This window comes from Anopheles marshallii, chromosome 2, assembly GCF_943734725.1.
Source record: "Anopheles marshallii chromosome 2, idAnoMarsDA_429_01, whole genome shotgun sequence".
In the NCBI taxonomy this organism is placed as follows: Eukaryota; Metazoa; Arthropoda; class Insecta; order Diptera; family Culicidae; genus Anopheles; species Anopheles marshallii.
In genome coordinates, this window is record NC_071326.1 from 65,238,398 (window position 1) to 65,257,072 (window position 18,675).

At 44.0% G+C, this 18,675-nt stretch overlaps 2 protein-coding genes across 2 annotated transcripts; both read left to right on the top strand.

Annotated features, from left to right (window-relative positions):
• The first annotated feature begins 5,981 nt into the window (after positions 1–5,981).
• On the top strand, positions 5,982–16,502 carry LOC128706848 (uncharacterized). Its single transcript, XM_053801789.1, has 8 exons — positions 5,982–6,069; positions 12,363–14,364; positions 14,434–14,674; positions 14,736–15,166; positions 15,239–15,374; positions 15,443–15,741; positions 15,819–15,910; positions 15,976–16,502. Exons 1-8 carry the CDS (start codon positions 5,982–5,984, stop codon positions 16,500–16,502), a joined length of 3,816 nt encoding a protein of 1,271 aa, XP_053657764.1.
• A 1,084-nt stretch (positions 16,503–17,586) lies between these two features.
• On the top strand, positions 17,587–18,200 carry LOC128718409 (transmembrane protein 234 homolog). The gene is made up of 3 exons (XM_053812036.1): positions 17,587–17,805; positions 17,888–18,047; positions 18,133–18,200. Exons 1-3 carry the CDS (start codon positions 17,587–17,589, stop codon positions 18,198–18,200), a joined length of 447 nt encoding a protein of 148 aa, XP_053668011.1.
• The last annotated feature ends 475 nt before the right edge of the window (positions 18,201–18,675 follow it).

Consider the following 18,675-nt stretch of genomic DNA (forward strand, 5'->3'; position numbering starts at 1 on the left):
GAATTATTTATATTTAAGAACTCTGAAGGAGTGCCTAAATTCTTTTTAGGAGTACAGGTAAAAATATGCTATAAGATTTTAAGGTTTTTTTTTTGGACAATTCCTACTCTTATCTTCGTCCAAAACCAAACAAGGTAAATTCATTTAGGATTCTTGTTGAGTGCTGTTACTAGAAATCGGATCTACCAGAATCTCCCAGTCTAATTGCTTCACCTTCCATTTATTGTACAACAATTAATGATCTGAACGGTTAACTATAGTAGATATTGTGTATCTCAAATCCTCACGCTATACTTGTTTTTGGAAAACTAACTAAAATCTCTAGTGTCTGCCGGTAAACGTTTATCTTCTGTTATGGTCTTCATAATCATTGTATGTAATCCCGGAATGTATTCCTTTATTCTGTATCATTAGCTAGTTTTGGTTATTTACATATTTACTTAAAATATCTCAACCGAACGTATTGATGCACAAAATTCCTACTAGTAGTGATGATCAAAGGCAAAATGAATTGCTATACCTATAATGAAGATCACAACAGCGCTTGTACTCCCCTTAATCCGATTAACTTTTTATGCGTTGATAGAAAATTTTTCATCACACGGTGCGACAAACCGTAAAAAACACCCAAATGATACCATGCAGCACACACTATCGCGAAAAAATGTCCGAAATTGGCCCATGAAAAGTATCCCTCCACACGAGCCGATAAACAGACGCTCGCCAGCCATTTGTTAAACGCTTGTTAAGTCCGGCAGAAGCGCTTGTGACAAGAAATAATGGGCGCAGCAGAGAAATGCTTTCATCGCCATTTCGCCAAGCGCCTACAAATTAGGAAGTTCGCTTTATCATTTGCTAATGCGATCGTGTGGACCGGTCGTCTGGCAGGGAACCGAACGGAACATACCAAAGGAGGAAACAGATTATCACGGAAGGCTTTTAAAAAAAAACTGTTCTGAAGTAATAAAAAAACAGAAACTGCCTCCGAATATTTACGAACACAAATCTTCGCGAGCTGTTGGCTGCAGGATCTTTATATTCCAAATTTGACCATAATATCAAGCCTTCTCCTGCGATCGTTAAACGACCGCGCTTGAAGGTGGAGTTCCACCAGTAACAGCATTCCACTTCTATGTTAAACTTTTGCTGTTTGTTTTCTGTTTCACTTCTCCTCGCACAGTTTTAGCACACAAAAAGAATAAAAAAAAATTCAAAAAACGAATCATCAATTTTGTTTGATTTCGCCTAATATCGTCAATTCGAGCTCACCGTACGAAGCCCCGCCATTAATTGGCGACGCCCAACGAAATCGATCCTAATCAGCACACAATTAGCATATTTTCGCGATTTGTTTCATTTGATTGCTTATGGAGCCCAATTTTCGGCCCGCGGTGGTTTGCTGCTTGATCGCTCTGGGTCCTCGAGCCGAAATCCTCAAATCCTGCCCGGTTAACGAGCAATGCTGAACCGCACTCGGTTTTGCAGATTGATTTGCTCGTTTTTCTGCTGCGAATTCCTGTTTTAACAGTCACTTTATTTCGGAAAGCTTCTCCAACTGCTTGCATCGATCGACTCACAAACCTCGATCTGATGCGAAATCAGCTCGAACTTTAGCGCACCAATCGAAATTCGTACCTCGAGTGGACCTCTTCGACCGGTTGTGTGTGTGTGTTTAGGTTTGGGAAGGGAAAGGCTTTGTGTGAATCGTGGTTGCAGTTGCACCACGGAGCACGCCGAACTCCGGAGAAAACCGGAATAATTAACGCTTCAAACCGGTGTGAAGAAAACAAGGGAACCACCTAGAGTCTTCGAAGGTCGTTTGGCGATCGATGGAAGATCGAATTGGGATAGAGTTTAGTACGATGTAGCTGTAACCTGCTAGTGTTCTGCAGAGTGCCACAACGTGACGAAACGATCATGTCATATCAGAGGGATATAAAGACAAGAAGACGGAAGCCCATCCACAGGGAGTTGTTTATTGTCGAAAATGACGATAAATCTGCGTTTAATGACTTATTAAGATGCAATTGCAGACATCAGATACCTTGGGGATCATCACGACACACCGCCCCTGACATTGGAACACCCGGCCAAACGCGCACCGATGACAGATGTTGGGGTCGTCCAAATGTGGTCGCACTTGAGAGCTTTCCCGTATATGGTCTGGGTAGGAAGTGAACGAGCCGTGTCTGGAGGTCAAAATTAGGCTAGTAAGAAGAGCGGGCGGTTTAAAGACCGCTCGCCATTGACATTGGCACAAGATGGCGCCTCCGGAACGATCTCGGAACGCTCCCCCCGATTTTGGTAGTGTATAATCATCAACTCCCGTTTTGGACGAGGAAGAGTGAGAGCGCTTGTTCCGATAGGTCAACACCACGGTAACGATCGTGAAGATACCGTTCGTTGATCTCTCCATCTGATGGCGGCAGCAAACCCTTCAACGAGCGCAATTTTGCAAATAGTCTACATATTTTGCGTTGGCCACCGTACATCGCTATGTTAATCGTCACCTTCAAGGCTGAGGCTCTACCGTACGGTGGAGAATGGGAGTACGGGCACACGCTGAGGATGGAATAATTTATTTATTGACGCCCCGTGCACCATTTTGCGTTGAAAAGGTACGCCCAGCCGGCGGAAAAAGCGAGGGGTTAAGATTTCGATTTGTTCCGGGGACGCTTGGACGTACCGGCGACCTACGCACTAAATGGCTGCCATTGCCGTGCCGATCCGACCGCATGTACACCGTCCAGGTGTGAGGCGAGTTGAAAGCCCACACTTGCTCCGGATATGTGTTTGCATTCTTCAGTTCGCCTCCCTGTATGGAACATTCTTACGCACGCTATCCACATCTAGCTTACCCGATGACTTCATACTTCCGTACCCGGGGTGGTTGAGCTAGCTGAATTGTTTTCCTAGCTCCCTCTATCTCTCTTTCTCCCAGAAACAACTACCAAACGCGAGCGCCCCTAGTGGCCTAGTTCTGGTTCAACCGTTGGCCTCTAACACCCAAACATCTAACGGACCATCCGTTGCGATGATGGCATAAGCTGGGAGCATTTTTTGTTCAGAAGTGTTCCAATAGTTTCTCTACTAACTCTAACCAAGGGTGGTAATTTTTACAGTAACCGCTTTATATAGCCACCAACGTCATTTGGTAGCGAGTAGGTGGATGCAAAATAAGAAGAGGGAAACCCTAGCCTGGTCACATAATGACGCGATCGGGATAGAAGAACTGTGGCGCGTGCGTATGCAAAAATGGCAATAAATTCATGATCACTTCCGCCCCACGGAACTCGTCTAGCTGAATTGTCGAGTGGAGTGGTTTTACTTTTGCTACGCCATTTAGGACAAGAGTCGAGGTGTCGAAATTAGTTGTGAAATAGGCCTACTGGAGTCACATGATTAAACTCACCTAGTAGATGTGTAAAATTGGACATTGAAGGGTGGTTTAATGAATCTCTTATTAGCTTGTTGATGATTGTTGATTAGGTAATTACTTGTTGACTTGAATAGAAGTGAATTGTGACGGAGAAGTACGTGTTTGCTTTCGGGAGATATGATTGCTTGTGTTATAAGAGCTCTTCAATGAAATATTCGTTATAAAATCGAGAGTATTTTTAATGAGGGCACATTGGCGTTGTGTTAATTGGATCAATACAATTACAACTGGAATGCTCAAAGAGGATTACTGCTCAAGGCAATACATCATAAAGCGTCGAAATGTGGAAATTTCTTAGCAGTTGTTGACAAATTTGGCAACAAAAATGTCCACCACACCAATGTTGTCGTCAAATAATTGCAAACATTTAACGTGCGACATCCGCTGGGTCGCGATCACGCACTGTTCTCTCGGCCGATACCATCGTCACCTCCGGCACAAACAACCCTTTTTTCGCGATGTTTACCACAAGCGGAGATGACGACTACGACTGCATTTACCCTCCCCAACGGAACCCTTCTACCGTTCGCGAAGACCCTGAGCCCGAACCAGAGTTGAGCTCATTGAGCAAATCCTTAAAAGGCACTTCGAAGGCAACCTCCTTTTTGTACTGACGGTAGATTCGAACTCACATGGCTTTTTCACGAAATCACCTTCGTGCTGTAGCTCTTAGGAGCGCTACAGGGAGAGAATACATGGCGAGTGGATCGGAAGCAACGGTGCTTGTGTTGAAGAAGCGATACAAACCTCCAAGACTGCTACATCCTAGAGAACACATTCCATAAGGGCAACGATACGTCAATGTAGCTTCTTCGATAGGGGATGATTCTTCCCGATCCGGCAATATGACCGTAGGTCATGAAGCTACCGATTCGCGACCTTCGGAAGGGAAGATGTCTACCATGTTGCTGCTTGTCTGAATTGACTGCAACAAAACAGGGAACTACTCATATCAAGGTCACGTGATGAATGTGCACAGTACAGCCCGGAAATGCGTTTCTCCCCATCAGCCCTCAAGATCAGTACCGATATTTATCTTTATTCTTTTTAATTCTTTTTGATTACAGACTCGGAACTTTTCTGCAATTGCGGGGTGGTCTTTTCCTGGTGAGCATTGTGCCAGCTACTTCACCGAATTACAAACGGTAAGTGTAGCGCCATACTCTTGTTGGCAAAGCGGAACGATTGTGAACGTAACGAAGCGAACCTTATGTCTGAAATAAAAAAAGTACACAAAAGAGTGGTGTACAGATAATTAGTCCACTGCGTAGAGCGAGGAACTGATGGTTCAATGCTGGAGCATAATAGTTTATCAATCTGTTTGTTGGAATCACGCTCCAGCATGATACAGAGCTATTAAATACTAACGATACGTATTTATTGCGAACTAGATTGTAAATTGTAGCGTATTAAGTAGATTCAGAGAGAGATCACATTGATTTGTTGGCTTGACGGATAGTTTTAGAGGGACTTTTATGAAATAGCTACATGTTGTTAGTAAATTAGAGCTTTCTGTTATAAAAAAATTATGTGGCTATGAAAGTATAGTAGTTACCACCTCATTACATAGACCTAAGCATGAATTAAAGCTAGTATTGTTCCATAAAGTTCCAATTGTAATATCGCGTTTTTGTAATTACAAACACTAACAATATTTTATATAGTTTTTCCTTTTTAAAATAGTTTAAGAAGTCTTTTTGCTGAGTTTTTAGTTTTTACAACAAAACAACTTATCATTTTATGCAATTAATGTTTCGAATTCATTTAGAGTTTTGTTACTCCCTCATAATTCCATCTCTCTACACCTGTTTATGGTCGATGGTTACTCGATCAAATTATTTCATTTTAATTTTTATGTTGTGGTTGCCATGTGGCAACCATCGAACAATTTTTATTTGAAAATCGTTTTCTATTGCCTTACACAGGTTTGATGAACAAAATAAATTCCATCTTATAAGGAACAACAATCAATTCTATGTGACCATAGCACAAAAACTTATCTTACTTACGAATGCGATGCACACCAAGCACGATCGTTACGTGTCCTTAACCTTAATAGTGACTAAAAGTGTAAGTAATGTTAAAATCAGTGCTACCCCATTTATAACACTTCCGATCATCTGTCATTATGGCATCAGTTTGTCCCTTTCCGACAGTTTTTCTGTGGTTCTTGTTGTGTTCATTTACGCCTGAGTTAAAATAAATGAAATGAAATCAATTAAAATTAAACGCATGTCAGCTTGTGGATCTTGTGCTCGATTCATCCCGTACTTTTTCACGGCCACTACGCCACTCCATCCATCTTAATTTTGCATCCCTCTCACATCATCTGTTCTTTCCATCCCTTTCCAAAATAGCAAAATTGTTTCTAAGCTCGAAATTCATGTCGGTAGAATTTCGTTGGTAAGCAGTAGTTCGGGTATTGTTTGTAGACTGTACTGGCCCGTAGTCCTAAACCGTCGTGCTAGAAGCGTAACGCTAGCCACCATGATCGTCGGTTGCAGCACACCCTGTCCAATGCGGTAGTCAGTCGAACGGGAGGATGACGGAGGTCGAGACGTCTGCCGTAGCCGGCACTTCGCCGGGACCGCGTGTCTCGTTCAATAGGGACGTGCACGTGAAACGTATCGGTTAGTGTACAACTCGTCATTTTACTAGTGTCCCTCCCACCCTTTTGTTATTGTTTGCCTTTGTGACAATCTTGTTTTGTTTCGTTCTGGTTTTTTGTTTGTTTGTTTGGTACTTATACACACCCTTCCATTCTTGCACTAAAACTGAGCTTCCATCGCTTCAACCCCCGTTAATGTTTGTCTCTTTTGGGTTCTGTTTGTTTTAATGTCATGTTTATTAACATCGGCCCGTGCCGAACGATTGACACACCCCGTGCACCTTCCCGCAGCGGTGAAAATGACACTGGAAAAAATCCCCACCCGTTTGCAAAATGACACTAGCGTCTTGAATCAGCACCACACTAATCAGCACCGTAGCGCAATGCACTTACGTTTTGCTGCACCCGATTTGCCTCTAACTCTACGCGGTCGAGTGTGATCGTCGTCCGTAACCAACACGATAACACACTTATTAACCTACAGCAACTGCTAGCCGGTAGTGAAATGGATACCACACCCGATTGGGCGTCGGTTGGCTTGCTGACGTCTAGAACTGGAGCGAGCCAGCCGTCACGTCATTGCCCACGGATACGCGGATGCGCGGATGTTTCCTCGTTAGATATTGGATGGGTGAGGGTTGACAAATGGCGATAAACTTTCGTAGGATCCACCTAGAAACTGGGCACGTTTCGATCGGTCCATTTCCCGTGCGGACATACACCTACAGTGGGTCTTTTCATTTCTAGTAGCAATAAAACCAGTATTCGTACGAAGGTTCGCTGTGGAACATGTAGGCGTTGGTTGTTTGTTTTGTTTGAGCTACAGAAATACAGTGCTCCGCCAATTAAACATGCCAATGTTTAAACTGATTCTGTTGGGTTAATTATATAAAGTGTTTTTTTTTAATTGTGTGGAAATTGATTAAAAATATTTCCAAAGGATCGACATTTGTTTAAAGAAAGTGGCATTGTTTGAATGACTTTGGCTATCGTTGTAAGAAACGTTCAGCACGTGGATATTGGATTATGAAAATGAATCATTCAAAAATGAAGAAAGTAAAGTAAATATTTGAAAGTTGAATATTTAAGAAAAATAATAAGTTAGCTATAATAAGACAGATTTTTCCTTGAAAATCTATCCAGGATGTCTTTTTTAAAATGGAAAATAATTATAGATTTATACTTATATTTAAGGGCATCACTAGAAGAATGTCGAAGAGTATGGCAAGAGTCGACTGAAAAAGTATATTTAATTATGCCAATTACGTAACAATTTTCTATTGTGTTTACTCTGATTTTCTTATGACAATTTTTAAATTATCAATAAACATATTTGTAAAAAATGGATGAAGTAATCTCAAAATTAAATTGTATACAGTAAAATATAAGCTATTGTATGTTTCATACACCGATGCAAAGACCATTCTGATTGAATCCTCTTTAAAGTGCAACGAAATGTCATACCATCATAAATGAGAACTTAAATGGAACGTACATTAAATGATTTCCAATGTCATTATAAATTGAATGGCAACGTAAGCGCATTAATTAACAAATAAAGTCACCTAATGGCCTATATATTCAAGGGCCCATTTGCAGTAAACCGCACAAAGACGCTTCTCGAACAAAGGAGCGACAAAAAAGGAACTTGCCTGAAAACACCGTGTATTATTTGCACCCTGTAGCACTTACACTTTAATCAAGAGAGTAGCACAGGTGCTTACAACGCATTGTTTTTGGAGCACTGTGTGCATAAATTATTCCGTACGGTGAACATGATGGCGATTATCGGAAGCAACGCGTAGGCGTTAGCGTTTCCGAAAACGGCCTGCAACGGATGATCTCCTACGCAGTGAACTGCTTTCCAAGTGCCATGAGGGTTTTGCATGATGATTGGATTTTGTCTACTACTTTTTTAACTTACCAAGGCTCCGTCGTCACATTCGCCATTCCTGGGATGTTTTAATTATCGCATGTGACGGAGAGTTCCGGAGCAATATTCACCATTTCTCGCTGTTACAGTCGATCGGTTTGTGTGGCTTCGCCGAGCTTTTGCGCCGCTAGGTTTGGGACGGTTCCAGCGAGAGCTCTTGTGGAAGTAGTTGTACAAACAGCTTCATTCACGTCACCAAAAAGGTGCCTGCGACCAACTGACGTGGTGGACAAGTTTTCTACACACCTCTATCCCGCTTGCAGCATCCATCTTGATCTAGACGAACAACGGACGTGTTTGTTTTGGGGCACGTTTCGCGTTGGCCAGCCAGGTCCAGACCGTCCACTGTGTTTGTTTCCTATCCGAGAAAGCTCAGTTAGTTTGTTAAGCCGTCGTATCACTCTTCACTCTGTTTCCCGCCCAGAAGCATTCCAAAGCCACCCTTAAGGCGCAGAATCGGGCCGTGATACTTATTCATCTAAAATATTGTAATAAGCAATTTGCGTTTAGTGGCGTTTGTTCGCATCCTACGCGCCGTAGCACTTGCCAGCGACTATTATCGAGGTTGCTTCTTTCTGCCGTCGGTTTGTCACACGGGTGCGTACCGTGCACCGTGTAATGGTTGCCGTTTGAAACGTCCGAAACTGCCACGAGTTTTCCACCGTGGTGTGCCATGCTCCTGCTGAGTGGACGATCGATCGAATGCGGTTGGGTGCTAGGGATGTTTGTGCAACAAAGTTGCAATCAGTGCCGCACCGTTTCCATTTATACCTGTCAGCTGCAAATTACACGCTACGCACGGCCGCACCAACCGTTTTGCGTATCAGCTAGATGTAAAGTGCGCCGCGCACGGGGAACATCTTCTAGGCATCCCCGGAATGGGATAACGCCGACTAACCTTGGCCATAGGTCGTTCCTTTTTATTATTTCACCCTTTTGTCGGACGATGTCTTTTATCTGTACAATCTCGTGCGACTGCATTGAAATGGCTCAACAGTGGACGATGAATTACGACGAACGGTAGGAGAAAATCTTCTTTATATTAGTGGATGATTTGTTTGCCAGGTATTGTTTAATTCTTCAGTTTTTAATTAGTTTTCAGTTGTTTTAAAATTTACTTAAGTTTAATATGGATTTGCAGCTTCGCTTTTTTTCTAATATATTTTTTCATGTGTTTTCTAGTAGAATTATCATTTTTATTAAAGTTCGAAGTAACAAATGATATGGTAATATCTGTTAATTTTTTTTTTTAATTTGTTTGTCTTAAGCGTTGCAAGAAGTCGAAAGACAGTGATAAAGGCACTGAGTGAAATCTTGTGCTCATCACGCCTGAAACTATGCAAAACTTTCTGTTATATTCAAATTTAGAAAGAGTTTTTAAATATTATTTGCATACCTTCAGGGGTTCTCACCCAGTTATAACTTGGGTATAAAAGGGATGTATTCCTAAATGTATTGATGATGCTGGCAGTGATGATGTTTGTTTCATTTACACTTGACTGTAATTTATTGTTAAAATCTTTGAGTCATTTTTGAGGTTTTCACAATGTATGACAAATACAGTGTATAATTTTTTTTAATTTAACATGAAGTTTGCCGCACTATACTTTCTAATAAAATTTTACCATCCTAGTAAAGTAGTTTGTTCCTGTTTCCATGTTTAAGGCAGGTTGAGAAAATAATTAATCAATTATGTATTTAAGCAATTTTAACTTTGTTATTGATCGCATATTTAGATAGAATAGATCGCATATTTAGAATATAAAAATTGTATGCCTATTTGCATAAGGCCAGAAACGCAAAAAAATACAGCTGGTTAAACACATTTATAACGATGATTCGAATAAAGCTCATTGTTCAAAGAGTAGAACATTCAAACTCAATTTCCAGTGGACGCTCTAGTTGTCTAAATACGTAATAAAAGCAATCACTTTACTCATTGCCCTAGTATACCCACGCCGTTCCTTATACGTCAGTGGTAATTGTATGTGTGTGGTAAAAATAGTCCCACTTTTCGAAATTGACGATGCGTTAGAGCATTGGGTTAGTAAGTACATAGCCGCCTGTTTATGTGATCAGTAATCTGCACACAACCCGGTGCAAAAGTGCACCGCACGAATAAGACGTGTAACTTAGAGCAATTGTTTACTATTTTTCTATTCTTGTTATTGTTACCTCCCCTAAACGTGTGTGTAATTCATTTATTTGTCATGGCCACTACACGATGTTTACTAATTTTGTCGACCCATCGGCCGTAAATTAACGCCAGGTGACTTGGTTACGTTCGGTCACCATTATGATGGCTGCGTGGTGTCGCGACATGCGTTAGCGAGATGGTTGGCAGCAAGAGCTCGAGTGATCGAGTTTGGTTCAATGTGATAAAGCCTGTGCGGTGGCTGACCGGTTCCTTCGATCGTACCCCGCACAGACCACGGATTACCGATCCGTACGCGTGTGTATGGCGCAAAAGTGAATCTATAACTGCGCACGCGAAAAATACCCTCGAGGTGATCGAATGCCATAGAGCAGCGCTGAATGGGGCGAAAGGGAAGCATTTGCATAATAGCAATGCTCTATGCTAGAACGACCCGCACAGCAAGCCACTCGCTGATGGACCTCTACGAGTCGATGGGTTGTTGAGCTGAGCGTAATTTATTCAGCGCCGTCAGTGCCCACCGCCGTGCGCATTTCATCGCCGGCACAAAAGCGGGTTAAGTTTTTCTCTTTGTCAGCCCTTGTTTTTCCCCCGTCAAACGTCCTCAAGGGAGTCGAGGGGGTGGCGGTGGCTCCCGAGAAAATCTCCCCTGCACCGAATGGACAGGTCGATCGGTTCGTTGTGGGGTTGATTTATTTTGTTTCCCTTTTTTTGTGTGTGGCGGCTGTTGTATTTCACGATCGCATTCCAGCCGGTGGCAATGCAAGTGCAGTGTGCCCGGCGTTTGCAGTGAAAGGCAACCGTTCGGTAGCAAGGTCGTCTTGTAGTAAGGGCGCTCCAGGAAGTGTTGCGATCCGGGCGCACAGACGGGTCGGGTGTCATTCAAAGCGGCGCGATCGCACAAATTCGTACGAATGGCATACGATCGTAATTAGCAGAACGAAGGATCCATCGCCGGCAATCATAACGTTTCCGCGTTATTAAGTGGGGTGTTTTTTTTAGGTGTAGTGTTATGCTGTTGGATTTATTTTTTACCATATTGTAGACATTAATGCTGATTAACGATATTATATTCCAATTTATGTATCCATCGGCAAGGTAGCTCTTTTTGTGTGCTATAGATCACTGCAACTGATCATTGATCATTATAGCTGATCGTATAAAAATTGTGCTAATAATGATGTAGCGCATTCTTTTATCATTTCCTACGAGGACAAGCAGATGCTTATTGTAGTGCTAATGAATGTACTTATTCGACCAATCTTACCAAAATGTATAAAAAGTTCTCAAACATTAAAAATCTTATAATATAAAACAGCTCCAAACGTGGTTTGCATCCTCGCAAGATGTATAGATAGTGTATAATGTATAACGTATGAATTCCAAACGTATAAATTTTTGTTTTTTTTTTTTCGCTAGAACGGACTGGCCGTATCGACTTATTTTACCACGTAGCCGGATATAGTCAGTCCTTGCTCCGGGAGATTGGCCCGGATGGGATTTTGGTCCAGTCCGTTCGTGTGAAGACCGGCGCCGCTACCATCATGCCACCGGGCCGCCCCTAAACGTATAACTTTGTATCAAAATAAAGCTGATTGTAATCCAAACAAACTACCTACGTGCATTGTGTTGCACATTTCATTTAAAAACGCCTAAAAGTATACATTGATTTTTTTGGGCAGTACATTAGTTGGGGAAATATTTTTTGCTGTCTAACAAGGCAATTCTTACAACAATTTGCATACTTTCTGGCGTCCTCCCTTCGGAGTAGTTTTAGAATTACCTTACTCTTACTGCTAATTTAAATTTCTTGCCAGTAATTCCAACATTACAACTCTTTGTACAAGTTAAATAACGATAATTAACGATTGCTCATTTCGATTACTTTTTAATAAATAAAATTGTCATTTAACTGGACACTAATTCAGAATCCTCATCGTCTTGAGAATTTTTATTACTACGTAAGTAAGCTGCATTCGATGAAGTAAATCCAACTGAAAAATTAGATTTTATGGTTGGGTAGTTATGTTTGATTCTTGGGATGCTTGTATCGCTGTTTGCAGTGGTGTAGCCTTTTACGCTTGATGTAGTGTGATTGGGTGGTTCCGGTACTGTATCTTTTGGTCGTGAGAAAATCTTACCCTTTCCATAATTCATCCTCTAGCTTAACTCTAACACAACAGCCCCACAGCTACAACGAACCGCTCCATCTGCTTTATCATTGCAGGTCCCCGGCTTGAGGGTACCCGGAGCTCTCCGGCAAACGGTACTGTTCGTAAGGAACTGCCAGAAAATCTCTCCCAGGAAGCGATCCGCCGTGAAGCCGAATTCGTTCTTGCCCAGGCAGATAAGATCGACCGTTCCCGAGTGAGCGGCGGTGGTACAACAGCGTCGAACAACGTCACCAAACAGTACCCAGATCCGCTCAGTGCGGCCCGATTCAATTCACTGCCATCGCGCTCAAAGTCACGCACGAAGAAGGTCACCCGATCGTCGAGTGACGCCGCTTCCAAAAAGCCTTCCAAGAGCCTGTTGAACCTGTTCAGCCGCAAGCAGTCGGATGAGTCTGGCGCGCTAAAGACACCGGTCGCCTCCAATCAAGCACCCTCGAGCAGAAGCACCCTTGGACGTAGTAAAAGTGATGTCGGTAGTTCGAGCGCATCCAGGACCGGCACTCTAGTGAAGCAGCGTAAAGTACCGCGTCGGGCAACGCAAGAACTGGGTGATCTACGGTCCATCGGCAAAAAGAATGACCCACTGACTCCAATCATCGAGGCATCACCGCTCGAGTACACGCAGCAAACCGATCCGCTGACCGCGTACGTACGTCGCGGGCGAGCCGTGTCCGAGGAGCCCAAACCGTCGACGAGAATCACACCGAAACCGGGCGTTATGGAAACGATCACCCTGCTGCGCTCGACAAACACTGCCAAATCACAGGACGCACTGCACAGTTCACAGCTACCACCGGAAAAGCCTCACCTTACCAAGGGCGTTACGGTGGAAAACATCGTCAAGCGGTTGTCCAGCGAACGTCACACATCGCCACCACCGGCCCAGATCGTTGGCGGTGGGTTCTCGTACACCCGCGGTCCAGGGGAACCGATCGTATACGCACAAGTCGTTTCGAACGAAGCAAACAAATCGAAACATACCGTGAAACACCAGCATTACCCTTCTACTGAGGAGGAAGATCCAGCTAGCACCACCATGTGGACATCCGTCGACGGTAAGGTGAGATCTACCGGTGGGTTTCTGGACACTACGCAGCGTCCCAGCCCGCCGCTGCCGAAGTATCGCTTGGACGAAACAGACCATTCGCCGCACTCGGTCAATGGGATACGTCGTAAGCTGCACACGAACAGCGACGAGGACGAGGGGCTCGGGATAGATTATTCTCGGCGGCAACAACGCTATAAATCATCCGCTTACGTACACACCGCGAGCAGCACCACTCAAAACACATCCCGAACGTCACCGAAATCGTTTCTCACCAACTCGGACGAGGATCCACCAATCGCGCCCAGTGTCGTGCGGTTGACACCGGTAGAGAGGAATTTCTCCAACAGCTATAGCGTCCATTATCGGGGCCAAGCGGACGGGAAGGAACATCTACCGGAGTTCCACGAGCTTAGCCAACGGCGTGAAATTCTCGAGTCTCGTATACGGTCACGCATCGGGTCGCGCGATTTGCTCGATCGGATGTCACCGGAAAGGACCGTTCCGGTACCGATACAACTTACGTCCGGAGCACACCGGACAGCAGCTAGCAGCAGTACAAGCAAGTACCGCACGACCACAGAGCGTCGGTCGGTGGATCGTGTACTCGATCGACACGAGTCACCGGTACGCAGGAGTACACTCTCCCCAACGCCTACCTTCCGAGAGCCGTCACAGGATCGCAATGCCGTACCGAGAAGAAATTCCCGTGGCTATGTGGAGACGTTCGTCACAAAGACGGTTGTGAATCGGGATGGAAAGCCCGTATCGGAAGAGTACGTGGAGCGGTACAAATATCCCGGCGACAACGTGGAAGCCGTGACGAGCTCCAGAACGGTGTACGATCGCGAAGGATCGACTGGGCGTACTGAGATACAGCGATTCAACCGATACGTACCGGAGCACGGAGCTGCCAGCAGTTACACCACGCGGAATGCGGTCGATAAGGGAGATTCGGGCATTGAGAACGATTTTCGCAAAGATTCGTTCAATCAGGAATTCATCTCGGGGTAGGTAGTGAAGGAGGATCGCCATCTTCGACGAACTTCTCATTTTTGCTGTGTTGACCCACTTTGCAGGACGAAGTTTACACTGACGGAAAATGTACGCACCTGCGAGGATTTCTTGCGTATGGAGCGAACACACACGAACAGCTGCATGCGAAAGCCGAGGAAAGGGCATGTTTACCGTGAACGCAGCATCGACGATGGATCACGCTATGATCCACGTTTGGATGAGGTTTCGGCTAGTCGCAGCTATACCCGCGATACATTGAAACCTTCCCTGAAGGTTGACAAGAAAGCCGGTGGTCTAGCCAAGGTGAGTGACGATGGTTCGTACATCAGCCGAACTTCCCTGTGCTAATTGTTCTAATCTCCAGGTAAAACAGTTTGTCAGCTCTACACGAAAGAAGTTGGTCCGCATGGGCACGGATGGTTCGGATAAGCGGGACCACTCCCGTGCCGGCAGTCTCCGTTCGGATAGTGCCGACGGGTCCCGCGTACCGGACATTGCCACACGTCGACGGCTCTCGACGCCGAAATCCAGCCCTTCCTCCGCGAAACGTTCACTTTCGTTCAAGAGCTCGAAACTGTCAGCGTCCTCTCCACCAGACGGCCAGAAACAAACGTCCTCCCGTTCGGAATGGTTTAAGTCGTTCGATCGATTGTCGCGCAAGAAGTCTAGCTCGAAACCGAACCTCAGCACAGACACGAAAACGCCACCGCCGAAGCAGGCGAAGAGTTTACGCTTCTTCGGCGACACCGATACGGAATATGGCGATCAGAATGCGACCTCGTACAGATCGGCACGGTAAGATTTACTGATATGAAGTAGATGTATCACAGACATTCTTAGTGCAACACTTTTGCGCCCTTACCGTAGGAGTAATCTCTCGAAATCGGACAAGAAATATCGCAGTGCATACGATCTGGACACGGCCCCCAAGATGCGCGATACCGCTCGCAATCGTTCGTCCTCGTTGCACAACTTGGACGAAGAGGATGAGCTGAGCCTGCGGGTAAGTCTACCAGGCAAGTCACTCAACTGTCAACCCAACTGTACTAATGAAGCAAACTCTCCACGCAGGGCAAAGATTATCGCTCGGAGGAACATTCGAGCTCATTCTACCGGGCGAGATCGCCATCACCGTCGGACTATAGGCAGGAACGGACCACTACGCGCGACTACACACCGGAACGCTTGGCCAGAAAGGCGTATCCGCATCATCGATCGCGGGAAAACACTGTCGATCTGATAGACGGTGAACGATCGCAGACACCGGTCCATCAGCGTCCCGGAAGTCGTAGTCGCAGTGAGCACAAAAAGCCACCATCGGGTCCACAGAAACCGGCACGTGCCTTCGAACGTCGGGACAGTTTAAACAGGCAAGTTGGAGGAGCATATGGAGATGAAGAATTCTACAATTAATTATCATTCGCTACTGCTTCTATTGCTACTGCAGGGACATTGATCGCATTCTGGACAGTTCTGGAACGGAAGGTGAATCTAGTCAGCAAAGTCAGCGCAGTGTAGTTTTCCTGCATGCAACCACCGGTAAGTTAGTCAGGCTGCGTGTGCATGATCCATGAAAGACTGACAACATCTCCTTTTCCCTGCAGTTGGTGATATACCGCACCCTCAGATAGCAAATGCACGGCGTCGGGCGTATTCCCGCGAGTCACTGAACAATTCGGTCGCGTCTTCCAAGAAAGTCCAGCCTATGACACGTACCGTGTCGCGTTCGATATCGGTGCTAGCACCCTGGAAACCGAAAAACATTCGCGAAGGTTATGAAATCGATTACCACAAGGACCAACATCAGGCGAAACCGATCTCAACCCTGCCGCGTTCCGGTGCGACTAGCCGTCAGTCGACTACCGGCAGCCAGTCTACGCTCAGTCGGCCCAAACACCGTGCACAGTCCGGGCGAGATGATCCGGACTCGGATAAGAGCTCGTCGTTTGAGCAATCTCGACGGCTCAGTGCAGACCAGCAGCGACGGTCGAGTGGACCAAGGGACACCGGTGGTTTAGCCACTCCGTACGCTTCCACCACACTGCCTAGCTCGAGACGTTTGAAGGACTCGATCGCACAGTATCCTTCACGCACAACCGGTAGTGGATCCACCTTGAAGTATCGCCGATGATTTGGCTCCCGGTTAACATGTAGACTGCAGTAAAAATATCATCAATTCATACTAATTAATTGAATGTAGCATGTAAGAATACGGAGTTAAATCAAATTCTATCTCGGCAGCGTTATTCCGAATTAATGAAAAAAAAATTTAATTTACCACACCCTGAACAGGGACCCACGATGCCAACGATTGGGAACAAAACCAATCAAATCGAACAGATTTTTAAAAGAAGTAATTCTGCTCCATTTTAACAAAACTGAAACCAAGTTTAACAAGTGTTGATCGTACACACTTACGACTGACGGCAGATGAAGATGGCGACGAATCGAAACGAAACTGATTTTTTGTTTAACAATGCGTGTCGTTCAGATCCCTAATATTCTAATAATAAAGAGTCATTGAAGTACGAGCATAACAAATGGTAGGTAGATGGTTGTACGAATAAGAAAGAAATGGAAGTAATATTTTGTTCACAAATGTTTTTCAAACGAAAAGGGCACTACTCAAATGAACATTTTAAACTCAATTGTCACTTCAAGGTTTTAGTAAATAAATTCTTACTTTTCCATAGTAAAATGACTTAAACTGCTCTACGCATTTTCGGTTAATTTACTTTTTTGCTTAAGGTGTAAAAATATTCAATATAACGGAAACTTCAAATGGGTGTAACGCTGGCCAAACGTCAACCTTCGTTCGAAGTTCGAAAATAATTGTCGAAGTGGACTGCTTTGACGCCTCTGGATCAGCAGGCAATGTTGTTGTTTACGTTTTACTTGATGTTCGCAGTCAAAATTTGCCGGCGCTAATTTGAGATTCTGTGCAATTTTATTACATTTCTCGCATAATTAACCTATGCAACTGTGGTAATTTTCAGAAAAGAGTGTAAGTTAGTAGTTTTGTTGTGACAATTTGTTGATTGGCCTGTATTTGGTATGGTTTGCTCTGCTACCTTTTTTCAGTGTGATTCTTTCAACATGCAGCTTTTGGTTTCATTATAACGTACAGTGTGAAGAACATACAATAGAAATAGTTGTTTTGTAAACAGGTAACTTTATCGAGATCAAACAAGCAGAAGCCCAGTGTTCATAGCATTATGAATTCTCCCGAGAATCCACCAACTGGGACCAAAGCAGATATCGCATCAATTTCTGTAGATATCTACGCATTGCTTAGCATATTACTCGTTGCCTTTATGTGGGGATCGACCAATCCTTTCATCAAACGCGGTAGTATCGGATATAACGAACTGAAGGCAAACAGTAAATTAGGTCAGCTATGGCTGGAAATTCGATTTCTTATCTCTCGTTGGCAGGTGAGTTGTTAGCTCCAGCTCCATGCATTCTTCGCTCTCAGCGATTGTTATATTTCTATATGTTTTTAAATGTATTTTACAGTATTTGCTCCCATTGCTTGTCAATCAACTGGGCAGCATTGTGTATGTTTTCACTCTTCAAAGGACCGCACTTTCGCTCACCGTTCCGATGGCAAACTCGTTAACATTCGTCTTTACGGCAATTACCGCGAGGCTGCTGGGTGAACGACAATCAGGCTGGAGTAAGTAAACCGCATTGGTCTAGTTTTTATTTAAATTTCCGTAGATGTATGTTGAACTGATAAAACATTGCACATTTCGTTTTAGAAATTTATTGTGGAATGGCTCTAGTCATACTGGGAACTGTTATCTGTGGAATTGATAAAGTATTGTGATAAAAATTGAACGTATTTTTTCACTATCGCTAGTATTGGCCGCTTAGGTCAGCAAAATAAATAAAAAATTTCGAACAATATTTAGTTTTAGAATGAAAACATTTTTAAAGTATCATCTTTAACACACCGAGTACTAAATACTGTTGGTAACTATACTATGCTATGCTATGCTAAAGTTCCATTGATTTGTATTTAACTATTCTTTTCTACTGTAGACAAACCGCTTTTGATCTGTTACAAGCCAGGTCGAGCCTATTTTGTCGAGTTTATAATACTGCGACAAGACGATTGTATATTAGTATGAACAAAAAGGAACAAATTAGCAAACATATTTAAACATCCTTCTAAAACATTCCAGCACTGAAATGCTCCTTATTCTTCACTGCCGAATTATTGCAAAGATTTACAAAGTAGGAGTAAGATTCATTTTAATGCGTTTATTATTGAAAATAAATACGCATCTCGTTCCTAATGC